Consider the following 27,720-nt stretch of genomic DNA (forward strand, 5'->3'; position numbering starts at 1 on the left):
AAACGAGGGGCGAGTATATTTATGGGGTTTTTTTTTTCCACTTCATACTTTAACCCCTTCACTCCAGAGCCCGTTTTCACCTTCATGACCAGGGCAAATTTTACAATTCTGACCACTGTCACTATGTGGTAATAACTCTGGAACGTTTCAACAGCTCACACGGATTGAGACTTTCTTTGTGACATTATACTTCATGATAGTGGTAAAATTTGTTCGATATAAATTACAATTTTTTAAGAAAATCTGAAGATATCAGAAATTTTGAGAAAATCTTGAAATTTTCAAACTTAAAATTTTTAAATCCTTAAACCAGTCATGCTATACAAAATAATTTATAGATAAAATTTCCCATCTGCATCATTTTTTAAACAATTTTAGTTAGTTAGAAACCGCTGATCAACTTTTAACCCTTCTAATTGAGGGTGCCATGTCACATTGGCAGAGTCCCTGAGGTGCCAGAACAGCAGAAACCCCCAATAAATGACCTCGTTTTACAAAATACACCCCACATTGAATTAATCTTGGGGTGCAGTGATCATATCACATGTGCCTCACAGAATTTTATACCATTGGGCAGTGAAGAAAGAAAACACTTTTACCACTAAAATGTTGTTTTAGCCCCAAGTTTAAATTTTATTTAAGGGCGAATAGGGGAAAAAAATGGATCTCTTAATTTGTTGTACAATTTCTTCTGAGTGCGCCTATACCCTATATGTAAATCGGGAAATGCTTATCCGGCACAGTGCAGAGCTCAGAAAGGAAGGAGCGCCATATATAGTGCAGATTTCACGGTTATAATTTGCGGGTGCCATGACCCACTTGGAGAGACCCTGAGGTGCCAAAACAGCAGAACCCCCCCATAAGTGACCCCATTTTACAAACTATAGCTCTCTTCATCTAGGGGCGCAGTGATCGTATTGATAGGATGATGTGTGTCACAAAATTTTAAACCATTTGTTTATTTTGTTTTAGCCAAAGATTTTACATTTTCATACAGGGAGATGGGTAAAAAAAAAAAAAAAGGCACCAAAATTTATCCCACAATTTCTGCTGAATGTAGACATACCCGAAATATGGATGTACAGTACTACTTAGCCACACGGCAAAAGTCCGGAGGGACAGAGGGCTATTCGCCTCCTGAAGCACAGATTTTCCTAGAATAGTTTGCGGCATGTACAGAGCCCCTAAGTGCTAGAAGAGCAGAATCCCCCCCTTCCCCCTCAGGTGACCCCATTTTGGAAATTATACCTCTTTGGGCATTCATCTACAGGTGTAGTGATGATTTGACTCCATGGGTGCTTTCCATAAAGAAGTAGCAGTGGATGCTGCTGAGTGAAAATTGCAGATTTGCTATTGAAGGCCCGGTATGCTGTAGTGATCAGTTCATTGCGCCCACCTCAAGCTTCTGGATACACACCCATAAATTAGGCAGGCTCTCATAGCTAAAGAAATGCCAAACATGTGGACGCTAAATGTGGATTAAGCACATTGTGGTGCTCAATAGGGTGGGGGCATTTGGAATTGCAGAATTTGCTTAATTTCTTTTGAGGGACGCGGAGCCATAATGCTTTTCCAGAGCCTTTGTAACATGGAAGTCCACTATATTTCCGCTAACAGATGACGAACCTGAGCGAGGACCAATTTTATTTTATTTTTTTGAGTTGAAGCTTTTTTTTTTTTTTATAACATTTTAGATCACATTTATCCTGTGCTTTACATTGAGCACTTACATACGAGTTTCATCTAAATCTCCGAATGACGTGATTCAGATGAAACCCCCAAGGGATCAATTCATTATAATGAGGCAGCAGAGTTAGTCTGGCCTCTGTTCGGCAGTGTCCTTTTCAGAAGAGAACAAAATTGTGGCCGACTGAACTTTTATGCACGCCTAAAAAGATTGTCACAGCCGGATCACAGATCAGATGGTGTCCAGAGTGCCTCCATCTGCCTCATTACAGGGAATCTTACGCCGGGGGTTCCATCTGAATCACGTGTTTCAGAGATTTACACGGAAACCTCGGTGTACGCACTCAGCGTAGAGTGCAGGATAAATGTGAGTCGAGCATGACTGCAATCTTTGGGAGGTAGTATGGCAAATCAACGCCACATGAACAATTTGTTTAATTTTTTAAGCCGTTCCTCGTGCAATATCGATTGCAGCATTTAGGGGGTTAAGCTGCCGGGAGCGGTGCAGGCATTGCTCCTAGCCGTGAGAGACAGGTGTCAGCTGTCATGTAAGCTGAACACCCTGCAGCAATCGTCTGAGCACAGCTCCTTTACTCCCGGTAATTGCCATGATGTATATATACACACTTCATTGGTCAGGAAGTATTTCCCTTCCATGAAGTATATATACTTTAAATGTCGTGAGTTAAACTCCCCTTCCCCCACACTCAACGGAGCATGTCAGGCACAGGGTTTTCAACAGACCCCTGACTGCCATAACCTGTCAGCGGCCTGGTATTGAGTCACAGGGGCAGCCGATGGGTACATAGAATGACACGGCTCCATATCATACCAAGAATTAACATGACATAAATCCGGCTTTTTAAAAAGGGTATAGGTAGACATGTTATACCCCCTGTATGGATGACCACCGATCAAAATGTTGTCACCAAGTTATCATTGTACTGCATTTACATAACACTGCAGAATGAAATTCCTGAAATGCTCTGTATCGGCAAAAACCTGCCTTATGGATTTTTTCCCCTATTTTATACGGTTATTTTATACCAGTTGATGAACATAACTTCACTTACCTTAGGACTATAGGTTTTAAAAACACCTTCATACACACTACCATTTTTCACATGTACTTCACACTTTGAACCCTAATAGGAAGAGAAAAAAGGGATGACGGAAAAACACAATTACGGAATGAAAAAAGCTGCTGTGAATGTCATTTTATATTGAAAAGCAGCAGAAAGAAGGCTCACATAAAAGAAAGCCGAGTCTAAACTAAAGACTGGTTCAGAGGGCAACAAAACGGAACCTGGCACATGACCCAATTCATAAAAAAAAAAAAAAAACACTGACTCAGATTTTTGTGAAGAAAGTTACATTCCATGTTTATTTAATCCGTACATAAAGTATATTTGATATAACTGTATATAAAACGATTATACATGGGGGCTTAAGGCACTACTCCTGCGTTTTTGTTTTTATATTGCAGTGCTGGAATAGTACTAGTAAGGTTATATACAAGGTCCCTGAACCTAGTCTTATCCGCTGTCTTCCGCTGCTCCAGTCGGTCTCCGAGGTTACTTTTCAATGCAACTATGAGAGTCTCTTTCTGGCTCTCAGACTTGCACCAAGAGCTTGAGACAGTCATCTCTGACGAAGTTAATCAGAAGTTGTCGGCACAAGATTAGAGGAGCACTGGGAAGAGCTGAAGACAGCGAGTGGCAAATATAATACTAGTGGCAGGGAACTTAGTAATTAGTGGATTAGTAGCACCAATCTAGAGCTGCAAATAAAAAATTAAAAAAAACACTGGAGATGCCTTATGAAAACACCACACCCATCAGACATTCATGATTACTTCTATAAATGTAATCCAAAAACTGAAAAAAAGGCTCATTTAATACTAAACTACCACATAAAATAGCTGCATAGAAGTAACACACCAACTGACTATAGTTTATGCAAAACAAAAAAACGGAATAGGAGGTTGTTTTTTTTTCATAATCTATCCAATATTATTTCATCTGTATATATATATATATATATACAAATAATAGAAATAACTTTGCAGTATATTCACCACTGAGAACAAATCATCTAGATTACAGTACGGGCTTCAACAAGCTTCCGCCTTGCAGATAAATCCTCAGTGTGGGTGATCCCTGTGCAGATGCACCCTTTCATGAATAGAGCAGGAGGGCAGAGACACTGACGGATGATGATGGAAGCAGATCTGTGGCAACGTTTCAGGGGACCTCTCCCTTTTATCAAGCCTGCAATCTTTCTTCTATTCCTTCCTTATAATGGCGCCCACCACGTGACCCAGCACCAATCCAGGCACCAGATATACCATGTTTGCCAAGTCCAAAGTGCTGCCACCTATTGAAGGCAGGTAAAGCTGCAGGTGTTCACTGAACCGTGTAGAATTACTGCATCCAATACATTCTACTATCGTCTCCGCAAGAGAAATTGACATGCTGCTGTCTTGAGAGACGCGCCGCATGTCAGTCTCCGCGGGCATCTGTGGACGCATAGTGGGCATGGAATTTCTTGAAATCTCATCCACTATGCTGTAACATCTGGACGCTACGGGTTTAACACTGCATAGATACACAGCGTCAAACCCGCAGCAACTCCGGACCATGGGCACATATCCTTATAATACCTTTCCATTATTGCATTATAGAAAGCAGGTTGTGATGGTGTGATAGGTTATGTGGGTATCAATTTGTGTATATTTCTATTTTACTTATTTTCATGGTGTTGAGTTTTTATTTGCCATCTGATATTCTCCCCACAGTTCTGTATTATCTCTCCACAGGGTCAGTGAATAATGTTGTTTGCTAATATGCTAATGACATGTTGACCTAGCTTGTTGAAACAATGAGCCCCTGTGACCCACCCCCCTAACCTGTGAATGGGGAGGTGAGACAGAGATCAGTCTTGTTTGGAACTATGAAGTGAAGACAGCACATCAGAGAGAAGGGGAAGCATATGGACCATTTTTTATCCTCTGTGTGCTGGATTGTTGGACTGTTGTATGTTCAGTGTGGTGGATTATATGGACCCTTTGTGTTTTTACCTAAATAAAGGTTCTGGAATTGTTCACTATTCTCTTGCTCTGTTGATTGTGTGATACCGGAGAAGGAACCGGTGACAACTGGTGGCAAGCAGCGGGATCAACAGAGCGTAACCTAATGGAGAACCACACACAGAGTTAGTACAGAAATTGGACTGTATCCAGTTTACAGGAGAGAGCCAGAGACTTGGGCCTGAACTACCAGGGACTGACTAAAGAGGCCTTAATTGACCTACTGGTGGGTGCCAGCCTGGCCACATCCTCCCATATGTCTGAAGGACGAGCACTGGAGACAAGGACCCCCACCCCAAAAAGCCAGTGGGTGGTGTGGTACGAAGAAGAGATGGCGGTTCTGGGCCCAGGCGTCTCTCAGGAGTACAAGGAGGAGGCTGCCAGCCGGGCACAGCGGAGACAAGAAGCAATGGAGCTTGAAAGAGGGAGTAACACAATGTGGAATGTAAACCCAACGATCCGGGAGCCTGTACGGATCACCCGGACAGAGTTTAAGCCATTTGATGAGGCTTCCGGAGATGTGGAGGGGTTCTTCAAGGACTTTGAGCAGCAGTGTGCTGTGATGGAGGTGCCCCACTCTGGCTGGATGCGTTTGTTAGTGGAACTCCTGAACGGTAGCCTCGTGGAGGCTTACCGAACCATTGACTCACAGCAGAACCGGGATTATAACATTGTAAAGCAGACTATCCTGGATTACCATGCTATCACCCCAGACTCATATAGGGCCAAGTTCCGAGACCTCCCATGCACTACGGGGGGATCGTTTAGGATGTATGCACATAAGATGTCCCAGGCATGTTGGAGATGGCTGGAAGCAGAAAACGCCTTTACTGTGGAAGATGTTATACAGGCGTTCCTTATAGAACAATTTCTTGCCAAGTGCCCTGCAGAGGTACGGGAATGGGTCCAGGAGCGCACGCCGTGCACCGTGGATAGAGCTGCAGCCCTGGCCGATGAAACCCTTACTATCCGACCGCAATGGAGGAGGCTTCTGGACAATGAACCACGGCCTTCTCCCACGCCCCGTCCCCCTCCGATTATATCTGCCCCTCCACCCAGCCACAGGCCGATGACAATCACAGCTCATAATCCTGGGCCCCAACAGTTCCGACCACGACCTGGGTGTATCACAGAGAGATGTTACGGGTGTGGGCAACCTGGACATTTGCAGTCTAGCTGTCCCTCAAGGATTCGGAGGGAGCCCCACGCAGCCCCACCTCGTCCAGTGCATCTTGTGACTTCCATCCCACCTGAGGAAGAGTGGACCACCGACCACGGCACCATAGATACCCCTCCTGGAGTGTACGGACTCCGGCCTTTGTCCATCAGAAATACAGAGCAACGGCATTGCCACCTGCAGGATGACTTAATTGATGGATACAAAGTGTCGGGATTTAGAGACACGGGGGCATTCCTGACTATCGCGGACCCCCGTGTGGTTCGACCCGAGGCAATTCACCAGGGCTCGGGAATTCCCATTGTCCTGGCAGGGGGGTGTCCGCAAATATATACAGCGAGCTTTGGTACGTTTGGATTATGGTTTTGGAGAAAAACTGTGATGGATTGGCGTTATGGGAGGACTTCCTGCAGATATCCTCCTCGGAAATGACATTGGGGAGTTACAAAGTCACTTTGTGGGAGCAGAAGGTCCGTGGGCCTCTCACTCTTCTGAAAGAACAATTGGAGGGATATATCGCAGATACCGGAACGCCCATCATTCCCTACGTTCTAGAGTTCAGAGACTGTCTCGCCCAGCTAGCTACCTTGGCTAATGAACATCAGCGAACGGCCCAGTCCAGACAAAAAACCTGGTATGACCATAAAGCCAGGACCCGGGAATTTATGGACAACAAGTGCTCATGATTATTGCAACCCCTGCCACTGTACAAGGAACTATAAACAGTGAAGCAAAGTGGACTAAAGTGAGCAGGCCAGGTGTCTGTGTAGACCTAATGGCGTGCTCACTTATTATGAGGGGGGAGAGGTTGTGATGGTGTGATATGTTATGTGGGTATCATTTTGTGTATATTTCTATTTTACTTATTTTCATGGTGTTGAGTTATTTGCCATCTGATATTCTCCCCACAGTTCTGTATTGTTATCTCTCCACAGGGTCAGTGAATAATGTTGTTTGCTAATATGCTAATGACATGTTGACCTAGCTTGTTGAAACAATGAGCCCCTGCGACCCACCCCCCCTAACCTGTGAATGGGGAGGTGAGACAGATCAGTCTTGTTTGGAACTATGAAGTGAAGTGAAGACAGCACATCAGAGAGAAGGGGAAGCATATGGACCATTTTTTATCCTCTGTGTGCTGGATTGTTGGATCCTCAGTGTGGTGGATTATATGGACCTTTCGTGTTTTTGCCTAAATAAAGGTTCTGGAATTGTTCACTATTCTCTTGCTCTGTTGATTGTGTGATACCGGAGAAGGAACCTGTGACAAGTGTACTATAAAAATGCATTTCATGTAATATTTACAAACCTACAATAAAGTTACATCTATAATTTAACCCTTTTGGTGAAACCGTATAAAGAGAAAACATCCAATATACTTCTCTTTGTAATAACTTTTTTATCCGATATTTTGTTTGTACAAACCACTTCAAGTACCATTCATTTTAATTCTGAAAGCATATGTTTAGGTTTCCAAAATTGTGTAGCTGTCATTTCGATGGCTTTTTTGTTCAGCAAGTTGCACCTTTACGCTGCCTGACGTTTGGCCCACATGGGCATTTAAAAAAAAAAAAATAATACCACATTGGCGGAATTACACTTTTACAATTAGAAAAACACTTTATTGTTATTTTTGTGTCCATAGTGGCATGGGATATGTGGTAGTCTTTAATTATGGATCAACAATTTTGACAGTTCAAACATGGGTTAGTACCTTTGTTACGAGGTCTCAAAAAAAACCAAAAAACCAAAAACTGGTTTTGGCAATTTTGGATTACCGTACTTATTTCAGACCGCACCAAGTTGTTGCACAGTGTTTTTCCTTTACAGCAAATTAACTTAGGGGAATGTTTAAAAAGTAAACCATGCTGCAACAAACTCCAATATTTATTGATAGATCTTGTAATCAAAATAGAATGCTCATCAAATATGGAGATAAATGTACGCTTTTCTTCAACCAATTTATTTTTCCTTTCTCATGTCTGTTCTTGTTTTCATGGCGATGAAAAACTTTTTAAAACATCCACCTAAGTTCATTTATTGAAAAGGAAAACTGAGGTCTAATGTATCCATGTATGAACTGTCAGAATTGTAGCTCCATAATTAAAGGGAACCTGTCATGTGATTTTTTGCAACTAAACTGTCCCCAGTGTGTTGTTCTCAATCAAAATGGCGCCTTTGTCTCCAAAAATCACTTTGCATAGATACACTAGTGGGCAAAATTGTGGCTACACTAAGTTTGTAATAATTTTCGAGGTTTCTGGAACTTTCAGCGATATTACTTGCTTGATTACGTAATTACCCAGGCACGCAATCTGTTACTAAAGATATCAGGAAACTTGTTTGTTTTTGTTTTTTATATTATTATTATTATTTATTGTTATAGCGCCATTTATTCCATGGCGCTTTACAAGTGAGGAGGGGTATACATAATAAAAACAAGTACAATAATCTTGAACAGTACAAGTCATAACTGGTACAGTAGGAGAGAGGACCCTGCCCGCGAAGGCTCACAATCTACAAGGGATGGGTGAGAATACAGTAGGTGAGGGTAGAGCTGGTCATGCAGCGGTTTGGTCGATCGGTGGTTACTGCAGGTTGTAGGCTTGTCGGAAGAGGTGGGTCTTCAGATTCTTTTTGAAGGTTTCGATGGTGGGCGAGAGTCTGATGTGTTGTGGTAGAGGGTTCCAGAGTAGGGGTGATACGCGAGAGAAATCTTGTATACGATTGTGAGAAGAGGAGATAAGAGGGGAGTAGAGAAGGAGATCTTGTGAGGATCGGAGGTTGCGTGTAGGAAAGTACCGGGAGATGAGGTCACAGATGTAAGGAGGAGACAGGTTGTGGATGGCTTTGTACGTCATGGTTAGGGTTTTGTACTGGAGTCTCTGGGCAATGGGGAGCCAGTGAAGGGATTGACAGAAGGGAGAGGCCGGAGAATAGCGGGGGGACAGGTGGATTAGTCGGGCAGCAGAGTTTAGAATAGATTGGAGGGGTGCGAGAGTGTTTGAGGGGAGGCCACAGAGCAGGAGGTTGCAGTAGTCAAGGCGAGAGATGATGAGGGCATGGACTAGGGTTTTTGCAGATTCTTGGTTGAGGAATGAACGGATTCGTGCAATATTTTTGAGTTGAAGTCGGCAGGAAGTGGAAAGGGCTTGGATATGTGGTTTGAAGGAGAGATCAGCGTCAAGGATAACCCCGAGGCAGCGAGCTTGTGGGACTGGGGAGAGTGGGCAGCCATTTACTGTAATGGATAGGTTCGTTGGGGGGGTCACGTGAGATGGGGGAAAGATGATGAATTCTGTTTTGTCCATGTTAAGTTTCAGAAATCTAGCGGAGAAGAAGGATGAAATAGTGGACAGACATTGAGGGATTCTGGTTAGTAGGGAGGTGATATCTGCTCCAGAGATGTAGATCTGTGTGTCATCAGCATAGAGGTGATACTGAAAGCCATGAGTTTCTATAAGCTGTCCCAGGCCAAAGGTGTAAATGGAGAAGAGCAGGGGCCCAAGGACTGAACCTTGTGGGACTCCGACAGATAGGGGGCGAGGTGAGGAGGTGGTGTGTGAGTGGGAGACGCTGAATGTCCGGTCTGTTAGGTATGATGAGATCCAGGATAGGGCCAAGTCTGTGATGCCAAGGGATGAGAGGGTCTGTAATAATAGGGAATGGTCCACTGTGTCAAAGGCAGCCGACAGGTCGAGGAGGAGGAGAACAGAGTAGTGTCGCTTGCTCTAGTTGGTTAAGAGGTCATTGGTGACCTTAGTTAGGGCAGTTTCAGTGGAATGGTGTGACCGGAAGCCAGATTGTAAGCGGTCAAAGAGGGAGCAAGAAGAGAGATGGGAGGACAGTTCAAGGTAGACGTGTTGTTCCAGTAGTTTTGAGGCATAGGGGAGAAGTGATATAGGGCGATAGCTAGATACAGAGGATGGGTCAAGAGAGGGCTTTTTGAGGATAGGTGTGATGGAGGCATGTTTAAAGCTTGAGGGGAAAACACCAGTTGTTAGTGATAGGTTGAAGAGATGGGTTAGGGTTGGGATGAAGATTGTGGTGAGGTTTGGGATGAGGTGGGATGGGAGCGGGTCAAGTGCACAGGTGGTGAGATGCGATCTTGAGAGTAGAGTGGCGAGTTAATCTTCTGTAATGGTGGAGTAGTTGGTTTTGGAGGTGGAGGGTAGGGAAGTTGGGAGGAAGGGCTCTGGGGCTTGTTGACCAAAACTGTCTCTGATGTTATCAATCTTCTGCTTGAAGAATGAGGCAAAGTCTTCAGCAGAGATAAGTGGGGAGGGAGGAGGTGCTGGGGGACGGAGGAGAGAATTGAAGGTGTTGAATAACTGTTTAGGGTTGTGAGACAGGGAGGATATGAGAGATGAGCAGTAGGTTTGTTTAGCTGTGGCGAGTGCGGTCTTGAAAGTAGTGAGGGACTGTTTGAATGCGATTAAGTGGTCGTTGGAGTGGGATCTTTTCCATCTGCGCTCAGCAGCCCTGGAAGCTCGCCTCAGTTCTTTGGTCAGGCTGGTGTGCCAGGGCTGTCTGTTGATTTTGCGAGCTTTGGTATGTGTAAGTGGGGCAGCAGATTCCAAAGCTACAGCTATTGTGGTGTTATATAGAGCGGCAGCGTCATCCGCATTGTGTATGGAACTTATGTCTGTGAGAGGGAGGAGAGATTCAGAGAATGAATGTAGGTCAAGATGTTTAAGATTTCTGCGAGGGTGTGAAAGTTTGTGGGGTGGGGACTCTAGACATTGAGTGGAGAGAGATGAGAATGTGAGAAGGTTGTGGTCAGAGAGAGGAAGAGGTGAGTTAGAGAGGTTAGATAGGGAGCAGAGGCAGGTGAAGATGAGGTCCAGTGTGTGACCATCTTTGTGAGTGGCTGCAGAAGACCATTGAGTGAGGCCGAAGGAGGAAGAGAGAGATAGAAGTTTAGTGGCAGCTGAGAGGGAAGTGTCAATGGGGGATGTTGAAATCGCCCATGATGATAGTGGGGATGTCTGCAGAAAGGAAATGAAGTAGCCAGGTGGTGAAGTGGTCAAAGAAGATGGTGGCTGGCCCTGGGGGGCGGTAAATGACAGCCAGTTGGAGGTTGGAGGGGGAGTAGATGCGCACAGAGTGCACCTCAAAGGAAGGGAGGGTAACAGAGGGTGGCAGTGGGATTGGGGTGAAGGAGCAGTTATCTGACAGGAGAAAACCAACTCCTCCACCATGCTTGCTGCTGGGGCGGGATGTGTGAGAAAGGTGGAAGCCACCGTAAGAGAGTGCAGCAGGAGAGGCTGTGTCAGAAGGGGTGAGCCAGGTTTCGGTGATGGCGAGGAAGGAAAGTTTGGTAGTAACAAAAAGATCATGGATGTAGGAAAGCTTGTTACAGACAGAGCGAGCGTTCCACAGAGCTCCTGTTAGTGGGACTGGGGAAGCGGGGGCTGGGCGAATGGGTATAAGGTTAGAGAGGTTACGGAAGTTTGTGATGGAGCGTGGATGGGAGGTAGAAATGACTGTGGGAATATGGTGAGGAGGACCAGGATTTGGAGAGATATCACCAGCAGTGAGAAGGAGCAGAGATAGTGTTAGCAGGTGGGAGCAGGAGAGGGCATGAGGGGGCTGCCTGTGTTTTGAGACAGAGGATTGTATGTTAAGGAACAGTTCTGAGGAGGAGGTGAGATGGATGGGGAGGATTGAAGAGGAGATGAACAGTTTATATAGTTTGTGGGTGGTTTTTAGAATTTTGACAAGAAATAAATACTGGACTTCTTTTTCTCGGAGTAAAACTCGTAAATTTCTAGTTACATATTAACTTTTCGTTATGTCCGTATTAAATTAAAAATAGCGTTCTAAAGCTACAGTTGTCACTTGATCCTTTCCGTATAGGTCATACAGGCTTTAATTTTTTTTACAAACATTGAGAATTTTTATTTCTTGTATTTTATTAATATTTACATTTATTTTTTAACTGAATAATTATAAAGGTGTATTTTGAGCTCACAAACTCCTGAATGATTGTTTTTTCTATTTTAATCATGCCAGCCACAAAGAGGTCTGATTGGTCTCCAAAAAAAAAAAAAAAAAAAAGCTACAGCTATTGTTTTGAGGAAGGAGGGATACCGTTTCAGAGAAATTGCTAGGAAGATGGGTGGTGGAGTCACTGCTTCTGGAGTGCAAAAGCCATGTTCGCGTTTTGCTGATAGTTGCAGCATCAAACTAAGAGTGGAAAAGGGAAGGAAAGGCAATAACTCCAAAAACAGACAGAAAAATTGTTAGGCTAGCCTTGCAAAACAGAAGAGCATCAGCCAAGGAACTCAACCAGTTCTTGCAGGATGGAAGAGTTTCGGTGTCGGATAGAGCAGTACGTCACCGATTACTTGATGCCGGTCTGAAAACACAAACACCAAGGAAAAAGCCATTCCTAAATCTTAAACAGAAAAGTAAGAATTTCCTGGGCCAAAGAACATCTTAGCTGGACAACTGAAGATTGGAAAAAGTAATCTGGAGCGATGAAACGAGAATATCAATTTTTTGTAGTGACAGACTGCGTTATGTTCGGAGAAGGCCAAAGGAAGACTGCCTTCCAGAGTGTATGACAGCTACAATGAAACATGCTGAGAGTGTTATGATATGGGGCTGTATGTCCTGGCTTGGAATTGGGAGAACACAAGTCTTTGAGGGAACTGTAAATACGTCTAAATATATTCTTGATGTCCTGAATTTCTGTACATCCTGCTGTATATCCTGAATATATTCATGATGCACAGACCTGATCTGAATCCTGTCGAAAATCTGTGGTCAAGATTAAAGCAACTATCTCTAGTAGGCGACCAAGCAACAAACAGGCATTGACTGCAGCTGTTATCGGTTTCTGGTACCATAACCACAGAGAACCTGAGAAGTCTTGTTGAATCAATGCCAAGGCGTTGCAAAGCTGTTATCGATGCTAAGGGATAGTCTACACCAGTGTTCCCCAACTCCAGCCCTCAAGAGCCACCAACAGGTCATGTTTTCAGGATATCCTTAGTATTACACAGGTGATGGGATTCTTGGTCGTCCAGCTGATGCAAGTATCACCTGTGTAATACTAAGGAAATCCTGAAAACATGACCTGTTGGTGGCTCTTGAGGACCGGAGTTGGGGAACACTGCCCTGCACAATACTAAAGAAAGAACACAATGATAGCATGAAATTAACATATTAGGACGTGATATTTTGATTCTGCCATTCCGCTGTTCTTATAGAAGTAATGAGATATTTTGTTAACCTTTTTTCTATGAAGAGGTGTTCTAATCTACCTTAGACTACTTTGGCATTACTGTTATAAACAATTTGTATGATTGCATGCTAAAAACCTTTTAAAAAATGATACAAATTTGAAGTGTATCCACAATTTTGGCCACTAGTGTATATAGTACCTTCACTTTTAGGCTTCTTTCACACTAGCGTCCGGCTCGGTCCGTCGCAGTGCGTCGGGCCGAGATCCCCGACGCTAGCGTTGTCTCCGCCGCACAACGGGGACAGCGGATGCATTTTTCCAGCGCATCCGCTGCCCCATTGTGAGGTGCGGGGAAGTGCGTGGAGGTGGGGGCGGAGTTCCTGCTGCGCATGAGTGGTCGGAAAAAGCGGACCGTCGGGAGCAAAAAACGTTACATGTAACGTTTTTTGCTCCCGACGGTCCGCCACAACTCGGCGCAACCGTCGTACGACGGTTGCGACGTGTGTCAATGTGTCGCAAATGCGTCGCTAATGTTAGTCAATGCAGAAAAACCGCATCCTGCAAGCACTTTTGCAGGATGCGTTTTTCCGGCAAAACGATGCATTTGCGACGTATTGCAGTTAACGCTAGTGTGAAAGTAGCCTTAGCCATAGGGGTGGCGCTTCTTTTTCTTTCGGTCACTAGCTCATCATATTGTTGACGCCCACGAACTCTGATTGATGTTCCGGGGTACGCCGACGTCACTCACCCAAAATCTCACGCTTGCACATCGAAGAGCGGCTCCCTGCGCATGTGCACTAAATCTGGGTGTATGTAGCTAGCTTCATCGACTATGAGCATGCACCGTAGCCGCTGGGGGTCATGGGCTCACCGACCAAACTTGACACTGTGCAAGAGCAGGGAGCCATTCGACTTTGCACAAGCGCAGGATTTTAGAGCAGATTCTCTCTATGTCAGCACACCTCGAAACATCAGAGTGTGTGGGCGTGAACAATATGATGAGCCCATGACTGGAAGAAAATGAAGCACGAGCCATGACTGAAAGAGAAGGTTCTATACATCCATCACATAATATGGGGAAAACCAGTTCACCCTCCACCAGCTGTGTCAGCTCCGAGAGTTTGTCAGCAGCGCTGTTGCAGGCGCCCAATGCAATACGAAGGAAGAAAGGATTCAGCTCCCGGCATGACTGATCTCGATAAAACAAGTCGATTCTTTATTCCAATTGATTTAAAAACAGGTAAGCATCCAAACTATTAATACATAGTACATGGTAGAAGAAACGATCATCAGACAAACAGTGCGTGTCTGATCATATGTCTTTCCCAGTGTTCCCCATGTCTTCTACCATGGACTATGTATGAACATCGTTTGGATGCTTATCTGTTTTTAAGTAAATTGGAATAAAGAATCTACTTGCTTTATCGATATCAGTCATGCCGGGAGCTGAATCATTTCTTCCTTCGTACTATATATCTATACAAAACGATTTTTGTAGAGGATTACAGCGCCGCCGTTTTGATTGAAAACGTGTTACTGATGCACATTGCATCACTAACACCACACTGGGGACAGTTTAATTACTAAAAAATGACGCAACTGGTTCCCTTTAAAGGTGACCACATATTCCACCCCATTATGGTCACAAAAATACCAATAAAATGTTTCTTTTACATGTAATTCCGCCAACGTGGTATATATATATTTTTTTTTTTTTAAATGCTTATGTGGATTGGGATTGTGTGGGCCAAACGTCAGGCAGTGTAAAGGTGCGAATTGCTGAACATCGCTCTGCGATCAGAATTTTTGGTGAAAAACAGAAGAGACCAAATAAAAGTAATGAGGAGGAAAAAAATTTTAAAAATAGATTCAACGAAACGACAGTATAAAGACACTTTTTTGGAAACAAACATATGCTTTCACAATTAAAATGGATGGTGCTTGAAGAGTTATTACAAAGAGAAGTACATTGGATGTTTTCTCTTGATACGATTTCCCCAAAAGGGTTAAATGAGATGCAACTTTAATGCATCTTTGTAAATATTACATGAAATGTGTTTTTGCATAACACTTGCTTTCTGTAATGCAATTGTGAAAAGGTATTATGGTTCTCTATACTGATGGATGTAAACAAGCTGTTTTGTACTAAATTGGTTTTATGTTTTATTACCTGTTCACCGGATTGGTGCTGGGTCACGTGGTGCGTGCCGTTATAAGGAAGGAATAGAAGACTGAAGCTTGATAAAGGTGGACGTCCCCTAAACATCGCTGCAGGTGTTCTTCCCTCATCGTCGGTCAGTGTCTCTGCCCTCCTGCTCTATTCATGAAAGAGCGCATATGCACAGGGATCACCCACACCGAGGATTTTTCTGCAAGTCGGAAGCTTGTTGAAGCCCATACTGCAATCTGGATGATTTGCTCACAGCGGTGATTATTATTTGTATAGAAACTGAATGAAATATTGGATAAATTATGAAGAAAAACCACTTGTTGCAACGTTTTTTGTTTTGCATGTACTTCTATAAATGTTGTAGTTACAGTTGCATAAAGAATTTTTGTACTGTTATACATTCATTTTGAGTGACGGCTGTAGTCCATAAGATTCCATGAAACGCAATGTATTGCTGCTTTGGACTGCAGCTGTAGCTCAAGTCTCCAAATAGCTCAGGTCTTTATGTCCCTTTAAATACAAGCTGAAATATTTACATTGCATTTGAAACCTCAAAATGGACTAAAACTATGTAAGGCTTCCATCAGCTAGCTAATGCTATTAAGAACAAGGCAGAATCCATGCAGAAGGAGCTTACCACAACTGAAGTAAGAATGTGAACCATTCGCATGTTTGCATAGATTCCATCAAATGAAATCTGAAAATAAGTTAAAAACTAGATCAAATGAAGGTACTATTTAAGTATTATATTAGGTGCTCCTGAAAACAAGGATGTGAGCATCTGCTATAATTATGATCAAAACACTCAATTTGTCTGAAATCATACAACCGATGTCAGATACATGCTGCTCACGGATTGGCCAGCATGTATCAGCCGTTGGGTTCGCTTTAAATTGAGTGTTATCAATCCCCTTTATCAAAGTGCATGTCCCTAAACCAATCAGAGACGACTGTGAAAAATCAAGATGGTGGAAGGACACTGACAAAAGGGAACGTTTATGCCCACTAGGAATGGCAAACAAGAATTAAAGTGGTTTGCCGTTCTAAAACGACGAGTCTGCAGTCACTATGTGACAAGACTTGTGAATCCTCACATCGCATCTACCGCATGGTGTGAAGATTCTCCGGCGTCTGCATTTGACCACCATTCCCGACATGGACACTGGAGAATCCTCACCGCAGGCAGTGCATGTGCCATGAAGCTTCAGAAGTCTACAGTCAGAGTACCTGCAGATTTGTTGTTTTAAAATGGACAACACAAGAAAAAATGCACTCTAAAATTTGCATTTTATATATACACAAGGATTTACTGAAACATACATGTCAGCAAACCAGACAGGTCCTCTTCATAGAGGACCCATCACTTCTGAGAAAAAGAAAAAAAAGGGCAGATTATGAATGATCTGAAATCAGATGATTTCCTGCATTATTACAGCAACAGGTTTCACTTTCATTTTACTAAAGTGAGCTCAAAATCTGGAGAGATTCCAACTGTGTGTACGTGGTGGGGGTGGGCTGGATATGGTTCTACATCAGATCTGTAAAAGTACATGTCTTTGTATTATGCGGCTCAGACAATGGAAGATACAGTTGATTCTAAAATGTTAATCTGCAAAAGAAAAACATGGCTGCTTCTAAAGTGTCATCTTCCAGAAGAGGTGATGGCCGCTTCTAAAGGGTTTATCTTAGGCCCCTTACACATGTCCATGTATGCAAATTGCCTCTTCAGAGAGAAAGAGGACTTCAACTCCATAGCGCCATCTGTTGTAAGCAGCAATTCTACATGTCACAATCAACCCTTTAACGAGTCTTGCAATATGACTGGATAAAAGCCAAATCAGAAACTCAATTTGCAGACACGGTGTTTTGGGCTATTGGCCCTCATTAGTGCAAAGTGCGAGTACTGATTTAGCTAGGCAAAAGGCTCTGGATTGGGAGTTTAAGGGGTAACATTTCTCCTTGTGCAGTACGTGTTGCATCCGTTTTCGTTTTGGTTTTTTTCATGCCACAAGTTCCCATTATAATCTATGCTGCTATGCACATGTCCGTGTTTTTCCACAGATCGTGTGTCAATGTAAACCACACAAACACATGTCTGTGTTTTCACAGGCAGCACAGATGACAAGAACCAATGCAAGCCTATGGGTCCATGTAAAACACGTACAGCACACAGATCGCATCAGTGTGCTGTATGTGTTTAACATTACAAAGTATTGGAGAAGATTTGTAATTTATTTTTCTTCTGCCATACCGGAAAAACACAGATGCAAAACACTGATGCCACGGTTTTTTTTTGGTACTTGTTTTATACAGACATGTGAAGAGAGCCCTCTTTCACACTTCCGTTTTTTGCAATCCGTCGCAGTCCGTCGTTTTGGGCAAAAAACGGATCCTGCAAATGTGCTCACAGGATGCGTTTTTTTTCCCATAAACTTGTATTAGCGACGGATCGCCACACGTCGCGTCCATCGTTCGACGGATCCGTCGTGTTTTGGCGGACCGTCGTCACACAAAAGTTCAATATAACTTTTTTTGTACGTCGCGTCCGCCATTTTCGATGGCGCATGCGCGGCCAAAACTCCGCCCCATCCTCCCCGGACTGCAGAATGGGCAGCGGATGCGTCAAAAAACTGCATCCGCTGCCCACGTCGTGCAAAACTTTCACAACGTCCGTCGGCCTGACGCATTGCGACGGACCCGTACCGACGAAAGTGTGAAAGAGGCCTTAGCATCCGTTTACACAAACTAACATGATAGGTCACTTGATCATAGCAAACAATGAACACTGAGTGGTCTTACACTAGATCGCTCCGTGTGCATAGGCTGCCATTGTTCTCAGCGGAGAATGATTTTTTTTTTTTATGCTGCATAAAAGATCAGATTACATCACCCAAAGAACATGCACTTTGCTCATTCCCGGGGTGTTCGGCAGCCTGTTCACACACCAAGATGATCATACAACAAGCATTTTTAATAAGGCTCGGTCACGATTATCTTGCAGTATAAATGCCCTTTAAGTCTCTAATTAAATACACAGTGTCACATAGACACTCTTAAAAGCTGTGAGAGGATTTCTTCTACTCCAGCAGCTCCATATTTAACCGGAATCAAGCCTACATTGTTCATATAACCATGATAAAAGCAACAAAGATCTCCCCTGTAATTCAATGCTGCACATTCAGGGTGTCGCTACATAGTGGTAACTTTCAGCATAGATGCAAAAAGTCTCATACAGAAATCAAGATAGTTGGAGACGTTGGAGATCTCTCTTCTGCCTCTCTGACTTAAAAAGGCCAAAAAAAGGTTTCCAGCTAGTGAATGTTTTATACAGAAAATACAATTCAACCCAGTGACCACCATGCCGTCAAAAGGGCTCCCTTTAACATAAAAAAAAAAAACGCCAAATCTTCAAATACTTTAACAGCAGCTTTGGAGCCATGCACATTCCTCACAGCTACAATACAGACTTTGTGCTCAAATCACAGATTCCATAGCTGCTGCTTATTCAATGACAAAGACTCTTTAGAGAATATTTTTCATTTATAATGGGGTTAAAATCCATAGCATACACAAGTGGAATATGAGGGGAGAACTGTATTTAGTATTAGTTCAAATATATCCAGGAATTTACTTTTCCGCAAACTACATCCTCAGTAGCATGAAGCGGAAATTGACTCACACTGGAGGTTTTTTTTTTCCTCTACACAATTGTTCTTAGAAAAGTTTCTAAAGAAAAAAAATACATAAAAATTGTACATCTGGCAGCAGTGGTGACATAGCACAAATGGTCAGGGTTAAACTCCACTTTAGTTTTCACTATGGATAACGTCCTATAATTAAAACTAGCTTAACAATTCTAGAGAACGTTGTGCTGCTTCGTTTGCCTTTGCATTACTTGCAGTAACAGTTAAGGTACCTTCACACTAAGCGACTTTGCAACGAGAACGATAGCGATACGTGACGTTGCAGCGTCCTGGATAGCGATATCGTTGTGTTTGACACGCAGCAGCGATCTGGATCCTGCTGTGATATCGCTGGTCGTTGCTGAAAGTCCAGAACTTTTTTGGTCGTCAGATCGTCGTGTATCGTCGTGTTTGACAGCAAAAGCAACGATGCCAGCAATTTTTTTTTTACATTTACACTGGTAACCAGGGTAAACATCGGGTTACTAAGCGCGGCCCTGCGCTTAGTAACCCGATGTTTACCCTGGTTACCCGGGGACTTCGGCATCGTTGGTCGCTGGAGAGCTGTCTGTGCGACAGCTCTCCAGCGACGCTGCAGCGATCGGCATCGTTGTCGATATCGCTGCAGCGTCGCTTAATGTGACGGTACCTTAAGTGCCGATACCAGTGGCCTGTCGCATGATAACTGGGCCACTGATTGGCAGATGTGCAGCCAAAGCAATGGCGCATCATCGCTGGCCGCTTGGAAAGCATTAAGCTACTTACAGGTAGCGGCATTTTTCGGAGGCCCATGACAGCACTACGAGAGAGGGGATCCACCCTTCAGGAACAGGAAACCTACAGAGATACAAAAGGGCGGCACCTCTCCCTATGCATCAGTTGTATATTAGAGCCTGAGAGGACTACCGCGGTTAGTAGCACACAAATATTATATACAGTTTATATACAAAACTAATCCAATACAAATACCACACGTGAGATCTATATATATCTCATTATATACATTATAGGAAGTGCAACCCCCACGTGAATAGGGAGGGAACTAAGGGTGCTGTCATGGGCCTCCGAAAAATGCCGCTACCTGTAAGTAGCTTAATGCTTTATTCGGACTCCCATGACAGCACTACGAGAGAATTACAGAGATGTAAAACTACCTTAGGGAGGGACTATAGCTTGCAGCACCCTTAACCCGAAGGTGAGATCAGAGGAGCACCCCAAGTCCAACCGATAGTGCTTGAAAAAGGTGGAAGGGGACGACCACGTAGCTGCCTTACATATCTGGTCGATTGATACTCCAGATCTTTCCGCCCAGGATGTAGCCATGGCCCTGGTGGAATGCGCCCTCAGATTCTGCGGAGCCGGACCTCCACCTGCAGTATAAGCCAGAGAGATAGCCTCCCTAATCCACTTCGCTAGTGTGAACTTCGAAACTCTAAGCCCTTTCCTAGGACCTTGGAAGGATAAAAATAACGCATCCTCTCTCTTCCAAGCGTTAGTGACTGTGATGTATTCTAACAGGCATCTCCTAACATCTAATGTATGGAGTAGTTCTTCTTTAGCGTTAGAGGGGTTAGGGAGAAATGATGGTAACACTATCTCCTGTGATCTGTGAAAATGTGAGGTGACTTTTGGCAAATAGGCGGGGTCCGGTTTTAGGACTACTCTGTCCTGTAAAAACTCTGTATATGGGGAGAGTCTAGAGAGTGCTTGAATGTCCCCTACTCTACGAGCAGATGTTATCGCTACCAAGAACGCTGTCTTGAGGGACAATAATTTAATTGAAGCAGAATGTAAGGGCTCAAACGGTTCTCTAGTCAAGGCTGACAGGACTAGGTTGAGATCCCAAGGTACCGACCTGTTCTTGTGTATAGGTCTAGCTCTACTAGAAGCTTTTATAAACCTTGATACCCAATAGTTATTAGCAACGTTACAAGAAAACAGGGCCCCCAGGGCTGAGACTTGTACTTTTAGTGTACTTGTGGATAGGTTTAGCTCTAACCCTTTCTGCAGGAATTCTAAAATTTGGTTAATTGGTAACCCTTCTTCAATTCTGAAATCTGAAGAGGCCAAGAACTTCCTCCAGGTTCTAGAGTAGATCTTTGTTGTTATATTTTTTCTACTCTTCATAAGGGTATCAATTAAGTTTGGGGAAAAACCTCTGTTTTTTAATAATGACCTCTCAAACACCATGCCGTCAAATGGAGCCCCTTCACTTGCGGATGGGTGATCGGACCTTGATGGAGTAAATTGGGAATGTCCGGAAGTACCCAGGGGTCTTCCACCGACATGGTCCTGAGCCACGCGAACCAAGCTCTCTTGGGCCAGAAAGGGGCGACCAGTATGACCCTTGCTCGGTCCTCCCTTATTTTCCTGACCACAAGAGGTAATAGGCCCAGCGGGGGAAACGCATAAGCCAAACGGAAGTCCCATTTGATCAGGAAGGCGTCCACTGCCAACGGATTCTCCCTGGGATTCAGAGAACAGAATTTTTTTGTTTTTCTGTTGTCCCTGGTGGCAAACAGGTCCACGTCTGGATGACCCCACATGTGGACGATTTGACCGAAGATGTCTCTGTTCAGGGACCATTCCCCTTGTTTTAAGGTGTTGCGGCTTAGAAAGTCCGCTTTTATGTTTTCTTTCCCTTTTAAATGTAGAGCAGTTAAAGATAGTAAACTGCTCTCTGCTGTCTGGAGAAGGCGGTCTGCTACTTCCATCAGAGATTCGGAGTGTGTACCACCCTGGTGGTTTACGTAGGCTACTGCCACCTGGTTGTCGGAGAGGATCTTGACATGGTGACCCTGTAGATACACGAGGAGTTTTTTAACTGCTAGTTCAATAGCCATTAACTCTCTCTGATTGGAGGAAGCTGATGTTTGAGGGTCCCATAGCCCTTGAACTACGATGTCACCCATGTGCGCCCCCCATCCCGTAGGGCTGGCGTCAGTTGTTATTACACGAGTCACATGTGTCACCCAGGGAACTCCTGCCGACAGATTGCCTTCCACTAGCCACCATCTGAGAGATGTAAGTACTACTGGACTTAACGTCACCTGACCCTGCAAGGACCCCTGTAAGGCTCTATCATTGTCCAGAACCTCAAACTGTAAAGGTCTGGTATGGAATTGGGCCCAACGGACGGCAGGAATGCACGAAGTTAGGGATCCTAACAGTGACATAGCCTGTCTAAGGGTCATGGATGGTTTATTAATCGCCTTCAACACCTGTTGTTGAATGTGGAGTAATTTATCAGGCGGCAGACAGCATTGTTGGGTCTCTGAATTTAATAACAGTCCGAGGAATCTCTGAATTTTTAGGGGCTGTAAACGGGATTTGTCATAATTTATAATCCAGCCCAGATGTTCTAGTTTGGCTATGGCTGTCTTTGCTTGTGAAAGGCAATGACCTGCTGAATTCCCCACAATAAGGAAATCATCCAGATAAGGGATTATGAGGATATCGGATTCTCGCAAATATGCCATAACCTCAGCGACTACCTTGGTAAATACCCTAGGAGCTGCAGAAATGCCGAAGGGAAGGGCTCGATATTGAAAATGACGAACAATTCCCTCTATAGACACCGCCACCCTCAGGAACCTCTGGAAGTTCTCATGGATAGGAACATGATAGTATGCGTCCTTAAGATCTACAACTACCATAAAGCAGTGTTTGAACAACATCTTTATTGTAGTACTGATAGACTCCATTTTGAAGGTTTTATTAACCAGGAATTCATTAAGAGATTTAAGATTAATGATGGTCCTAAATGACTTATCTGGTTTTTGAATCAGAAATAGAGGAGAGTAGAACCCTCTTCCTCTTTCTGAATCTGGGATCTCAATCAGCACCTTTTTAAGACATAAATTGGTGACTTCAGCTTCCAAAGCCGTTTGTTCAATAGAGGAGGAACGTAAGGGGGTTAATTTGAACTTATCCCGAGGCCAATGGTCAAACTCCAGTCTCAGACCGTCTGATATAATGCCTCGGACCCAGTCACTATTAGTGATGTCAGACCATGCGGAAGAGAAGGCTGCCAATCTCCCTCCCACAGGGATTGCTAGTCATTGGTCTGACTTTTTACGTTCTTTTGAGGAACGGCGGAACATATAGCCCGTACCTCTCTTGCGTCTATCCTCCCATCTGAAATTCTCTCTCGAGGGTGAGGACGCGCGTTTCCTTCCGCGACCAAACCTCCTTCTGTTGAAGGGGCGACGGTAAGATGCTGATGGCAGATTAGGGAACTTCTTCTTATCATCACCTGCTTTTTCAAGCAAGTCATCCAGAGTTGGTCCGAAGAGATATTCCCCTTTACATGGGATAGCGCAGAGCTTGGATCTTGATTGGATGTCACCAGACCAACATTTTAACCATAAGGCTCTACGAGCCGCGTTGGAAAGACCTGCTGCTCTGGCCGCCATTTTGACGGAATCCAGTGAAGCGTCCGACAGGAAGGCCGCAGCATCTTGAATCACTGGGAGCGCATTCAGGATTGTATTCCTGGATGCACCTTCCTTAAGTTGTGACTCTAACTGATCCAGCCAGACCATTAAGGATCTGCCTGTACACGTTGCGGCCACCGCTGGTCTCAGAGATCCGGCCGCCATCTCCCAGGTACCTTTAAGGAAGGTGTCTGCCTTCCTATCAAGCGGATCTTTAAGGGTCCCCATATCCTCAAAGGGTAATGAGGCTTTTTTGGACGCTTTCGCCACCGCCGCATCTAGCTTAGGGGCCTTGTCCCAGGTATCAACGGCTGCATCCTCAAAGGGATACCTGCGTTTTAAAGCTGGTGGTAACGAGCCTTTTTTCTCCGGTTTCTTCCACTCACGGAGAATTAAATCTTGAACTTTATCTATCACCGGAAAGGATCTGCGCTTCTTATGGTCTAATCCGCTGAACATTATTTCCTGCCTGGAAGGTTGTGTTTTAGGCTCTTCCAGGCCCATGGTACCCCTGACCGATTTAACTAGTTTGTCCACTCGGTCCAGCGGTAGACAAAACCGGCCAGAGTCCTCTTCCGATGACGAGGAAGAGGGAATAGAGCCATAGGAACCTTCCTCTTTTTCTTCCTCCGAAGATTCAGAGATTAAGGGAGTTTTAGGTTTTGAACTTCCCGCCTGGGATAGAGACCGCAGGGATTCCCTTACTTCCATACGGATCATCTCTTTTAAGTTAGCCGTATTTGCAGATTCTTCCGCTACCTAGGGGAGGACAATAAGGTGATACCATCTATCCGACCTGATGTCCCTTAACCCCTACCACACCTGTAGACCTCACCGTCTGTTGTATACAGGGGGCACATAATTTTTTAGGGTAAGAATCTGGTAAAGGGATTCCACACAGGGCGCACTCCTTATGTTTCGTCTTTGCACTTCTCTTCCCCTAGAATGACAAAGTATAAGGGGGCCCGCGTCACTGAGTGAACATTCACGTAGATCACTTACCAGTGTACGCCAAATCAAGGCACCGGAACACGAGGGGGTTCTTTCCCAGTCGAAGCTCTCGATCCCTGCTTGGACGAGCTTTTGCGGCTGGACTGGTCACTCCTGACATGCTCCTTCTCCAAGGGCTTCTGTCGCACCTCCAGTAGCTGAGGCTGCTCACCACCACTCTCCATGATGGAAGTGTGACCAAAAGCAGGGCTCTAAATCCGACACCTGCTTAAATCCCCCTGGGTTCCGGTCAGCATACTGCCTGGCGTCATCCCATTGGTTTCTGCTGACCAGACCGCAGCTGGGAGGTCAGCGGTAGTTAGTGGGGAATCCGGTGTCCAGGATCGATGGGCGCCGCCATCTTGGATAGACTGCGCATGCGCAGCCATCCAGTAACCCGGAAGCGCCTGCCGACTCCGCCCCCGGCGTCACAGCATTCCGGAAACGCTCCTGAGAGCGGTGCAGGACGCCGGAGATGTGCGACAGCGCTCCGGTCGGCGCCGCTTTCCCGTCACCGCTACCCCACTCCACCACTGCACCGCCGCATCGCTGCAAGAACCAAGGGGGGCATATACTTACCAACGCCGGCATAGAATGGAGATCAGGCAATCCTCCGGACCCTGCTCCCTGCTGCCATACGCCACCGACGTGCAGTCCAGCCAGGACCACCGTGGCGCCTCCAGGGACATCCGCACCGGCCGAGGTAGGACCGTAGGAGACCCCCCCCCCCGCTACCAGATTCGGCCGGCCGGCCTGGGATCCACTACGGAGAATTTCATCTGTAGGATCCTGTCCCTCCAGGAACAGGAAACCAACTGATGCATAGGGAGAGGTGCCGCCCTTTTGTATCTCTGTAGGTTTCCTGTTCCTGAAGGGCGGATCCCCTCTCTCGTAGTGCTGTCATGGGAGTCCGAATAAACACTAATTAATACTATACGTCTTAAAATTTATGTATACCACAAAAGAGGGACCCACTAAAAACTTGACGATATCTTGGCACTCTGGCTTGATAGCCTAAATTTAGCCCCACGTGGTTAAGGAGACTACTTTGAGATTTGAAAACCTATTGGTGCAGATTCCTACTCTGTGGCTCTCTAATACTCGGCCCGAGCGGTGTGGAGTCTAATAGAAGAACTGTTCTGATTTATATCCTGCCTTTTTCCAGATTGGCCACCGTATTTTTTGGACTATAAGACGCACCGGACTATAAGACGCACCCAGGTTTTAGAGGTGGAAAATAGGGAAAAAAAATATAAAGAAGCAAAAAACGTGGTAAAATATTAAATAACAAATAACATACTATTATATGTGGTGTTATTATATAGAATAGTATGTTATGTTGGAAGCCACAGGTATAAATGGTGCTGCGGGACCAGTGTGGTGCCTGTAAAGTACTATATGAAGGGAGGGCGAGTATAAGAATGGGGGCACAGGGCTTATATTTAAAGCACCACTCAAGAACTGAAAAATAACAATGGAGTGCTGCTTTAATATCCCATGGGAGAACTATAATTCCCAGCATGTCCTGCAGATCCTATAGCATGCTGGGAGTTATATTTCACCACAGTAGTGGCAGAGTGCTTTTTATGTGTTGTAGTTACTAACCTTTTAATTCATTCTTACTTGTACAGGCTGTGCTCTCACATCCATGCAGGTCCTGCAGCCAGCCAAGCTAGAAAACCGAAAGTATCTCTCTCTACAGCTTACAGGATCTGGGTGAGGTAATAAAGGGCTGGAGCATCACATGACCGCACAGAGCCCGCCCTCTTATTACCTCACCACAGGTCTTGTAAGAGGAAGCTGCACTGTTTCTAGTGCGGTGTCTGCAGGACCTGTGATGACATAATGAAGAGGGAGGGCTCTGTGCTGTCATGTTATGCTTCAGCCCGTCATCTTCATTATGTCACCACAGGTCCTACACGGGAGCACTCAGCATCAGCATAGCCCGTGCTGTCAGGTATGCAACTGCAATCCCTCCTATGGCACCCTGCTCCTGCCGCCTCCTTCTCCACCGGACACAGATCACCCAGCAGCAGGAATTCAGCACTGGGGAAACCATGTGGGTTCGCTGTTTAAGTGAAGGAACATTCATTTGCTGCTCCCCTGTCAGCGCCGAGCAGGGAAGCAGCTAATGAATATTCATTCACTTTAAGCAACGGGACCACGTGGTTTCCCCAGTGCCAGATTCCTGCCTCCTAGAAGTGCGATCCCACTCCTCCGCTGCCCCTCCCCACATGTTACATTCGGACCATAAAATACAGCATTTACTTTTTTAATGTATTGTATACATGTGAATGCAGCGGTTTAACAGTATTGTTCTGTTGGACTTGGCACTCTTACCTTGTTCATAAGCAGTTTATGAACGTTAGGTTAGGATACAGGTGGAATGGGGAATGGTGTGAAGGGGTGTGTGGGGCCCAAATGTTTGTAATATGACTTTCTAAAATGTTTAATAAAAAGTAAATAAAAAAACAAAAAAAAAAAAAAAAACACTGATAGGGGGACCGCTGCAGCATTTGTGCTAAATCAGGAAAAAACTAAAAGATAAGCAGTGCCCCACCCCTGACAACAATAAGCACAATATGCAGTATGTTTGTTAAATCAATGATCCCATGTTTGATTTCAAATACTAGCTTATAGAGAGGAGTGAATGCATTTTATGTTGATTTTCATAAAACTTGCAGGCTCCCCGCAAATTCAAACAATTTACAATTAGATTGACATTTTACAGTTCAATAAAATATAACTTTTAATAATATAATTTTATAAGTGCTCTCAGGCTAACGAGACTAGATATAACAAACAAACAGAAAATGACACCAGCAGTATTGTGTTTTGATGTGAAACAGAAAAAAAACCTGTGTCCTTATAGAGAAGACATACAATAGCCCTTTAATGACCACCAATACGTCTTTTTACTGACCTGCCATGTAAGAGAATAGCATCCTCCGACAGGGGGACAATCCGGTAGCTGTCGGCTGTACAATATAACTGACAACTTGCTGCATCAGCCACAATCAGTATTGGCAAGAAACCATTACCGTTTAACCCCTTAGATGCTGCTGTCAATACTGACTAGAGCATCTAAATGGTTAACACAGTGTGGGTGCTCCCTCTTCAACCCCATTTGCACCATGAGATCTTGATCATGTGGTTCTGATGTTTGTCATGGCAGTTCATGACCAAATAATGGCTTTAAAGTTTTCCAGCTATAGTGGCCTGTTCAGGAGTTAGTGACATTCAGGTGGTAAAAATAAATTTTTTCATCCTGTCAGGTCACTTTGTATTAATTCCTGAA

The 27,720-nt window shown here is 44.5% G+C and overlaps 1 protein-coding gene across 25 annotated transcripts in view; it reads right to left on the reverse strand.

Moving 5' to 3' along the window:
* The window catches only part of ATXN2 (ataxin 2), a 177,619-nt gene that overhangs the window by 70,532 nt on the left and 79,367 nt on the right, over positions 1 to 27,720 (reverse strand). For all 25 annotated transcript variants that reach the window (XM_077292713.1, XM_077292724.1, XM_077292651.1 and 22 more), the window contains exons 3-4: positions 15,951 to 16,010; positions 2,760 to 2,831 (exon numbers count right to left, since the gene is read on the reverse strand). In XM_077292713.1, coding sequence (XP_077148828.1) covers positions 2,760 to 2,831; positions 15,951 to 15,983 — 105 coding nt within the window. In that variant the 5' untranslated portion in view covers positions 15,984 to 16,010. The remainder of the gene's footprint in view (positions 1 to 2,759; positions 2,832 to 15,950; positions 16,011 to 27,720) is intronic.

The sequence above is a fragment of the Ranitomeya variabilis genome, chromosome 1, assembly GCF_051348905.1.
Source record: "Ranitomeya variabilis isolate aRanVar5 chromosome 1, aRanVar5.hap1, whole genome shotgun sequence".
In the NCBI taxonomy this organism is placed as follows: domain Eukaryota; kingdom Metazoa; phylum Chordata; class Amphibia; order Anura; family Dendrobatidae; genus Ranitomeya; species Ranitomeya variabilis.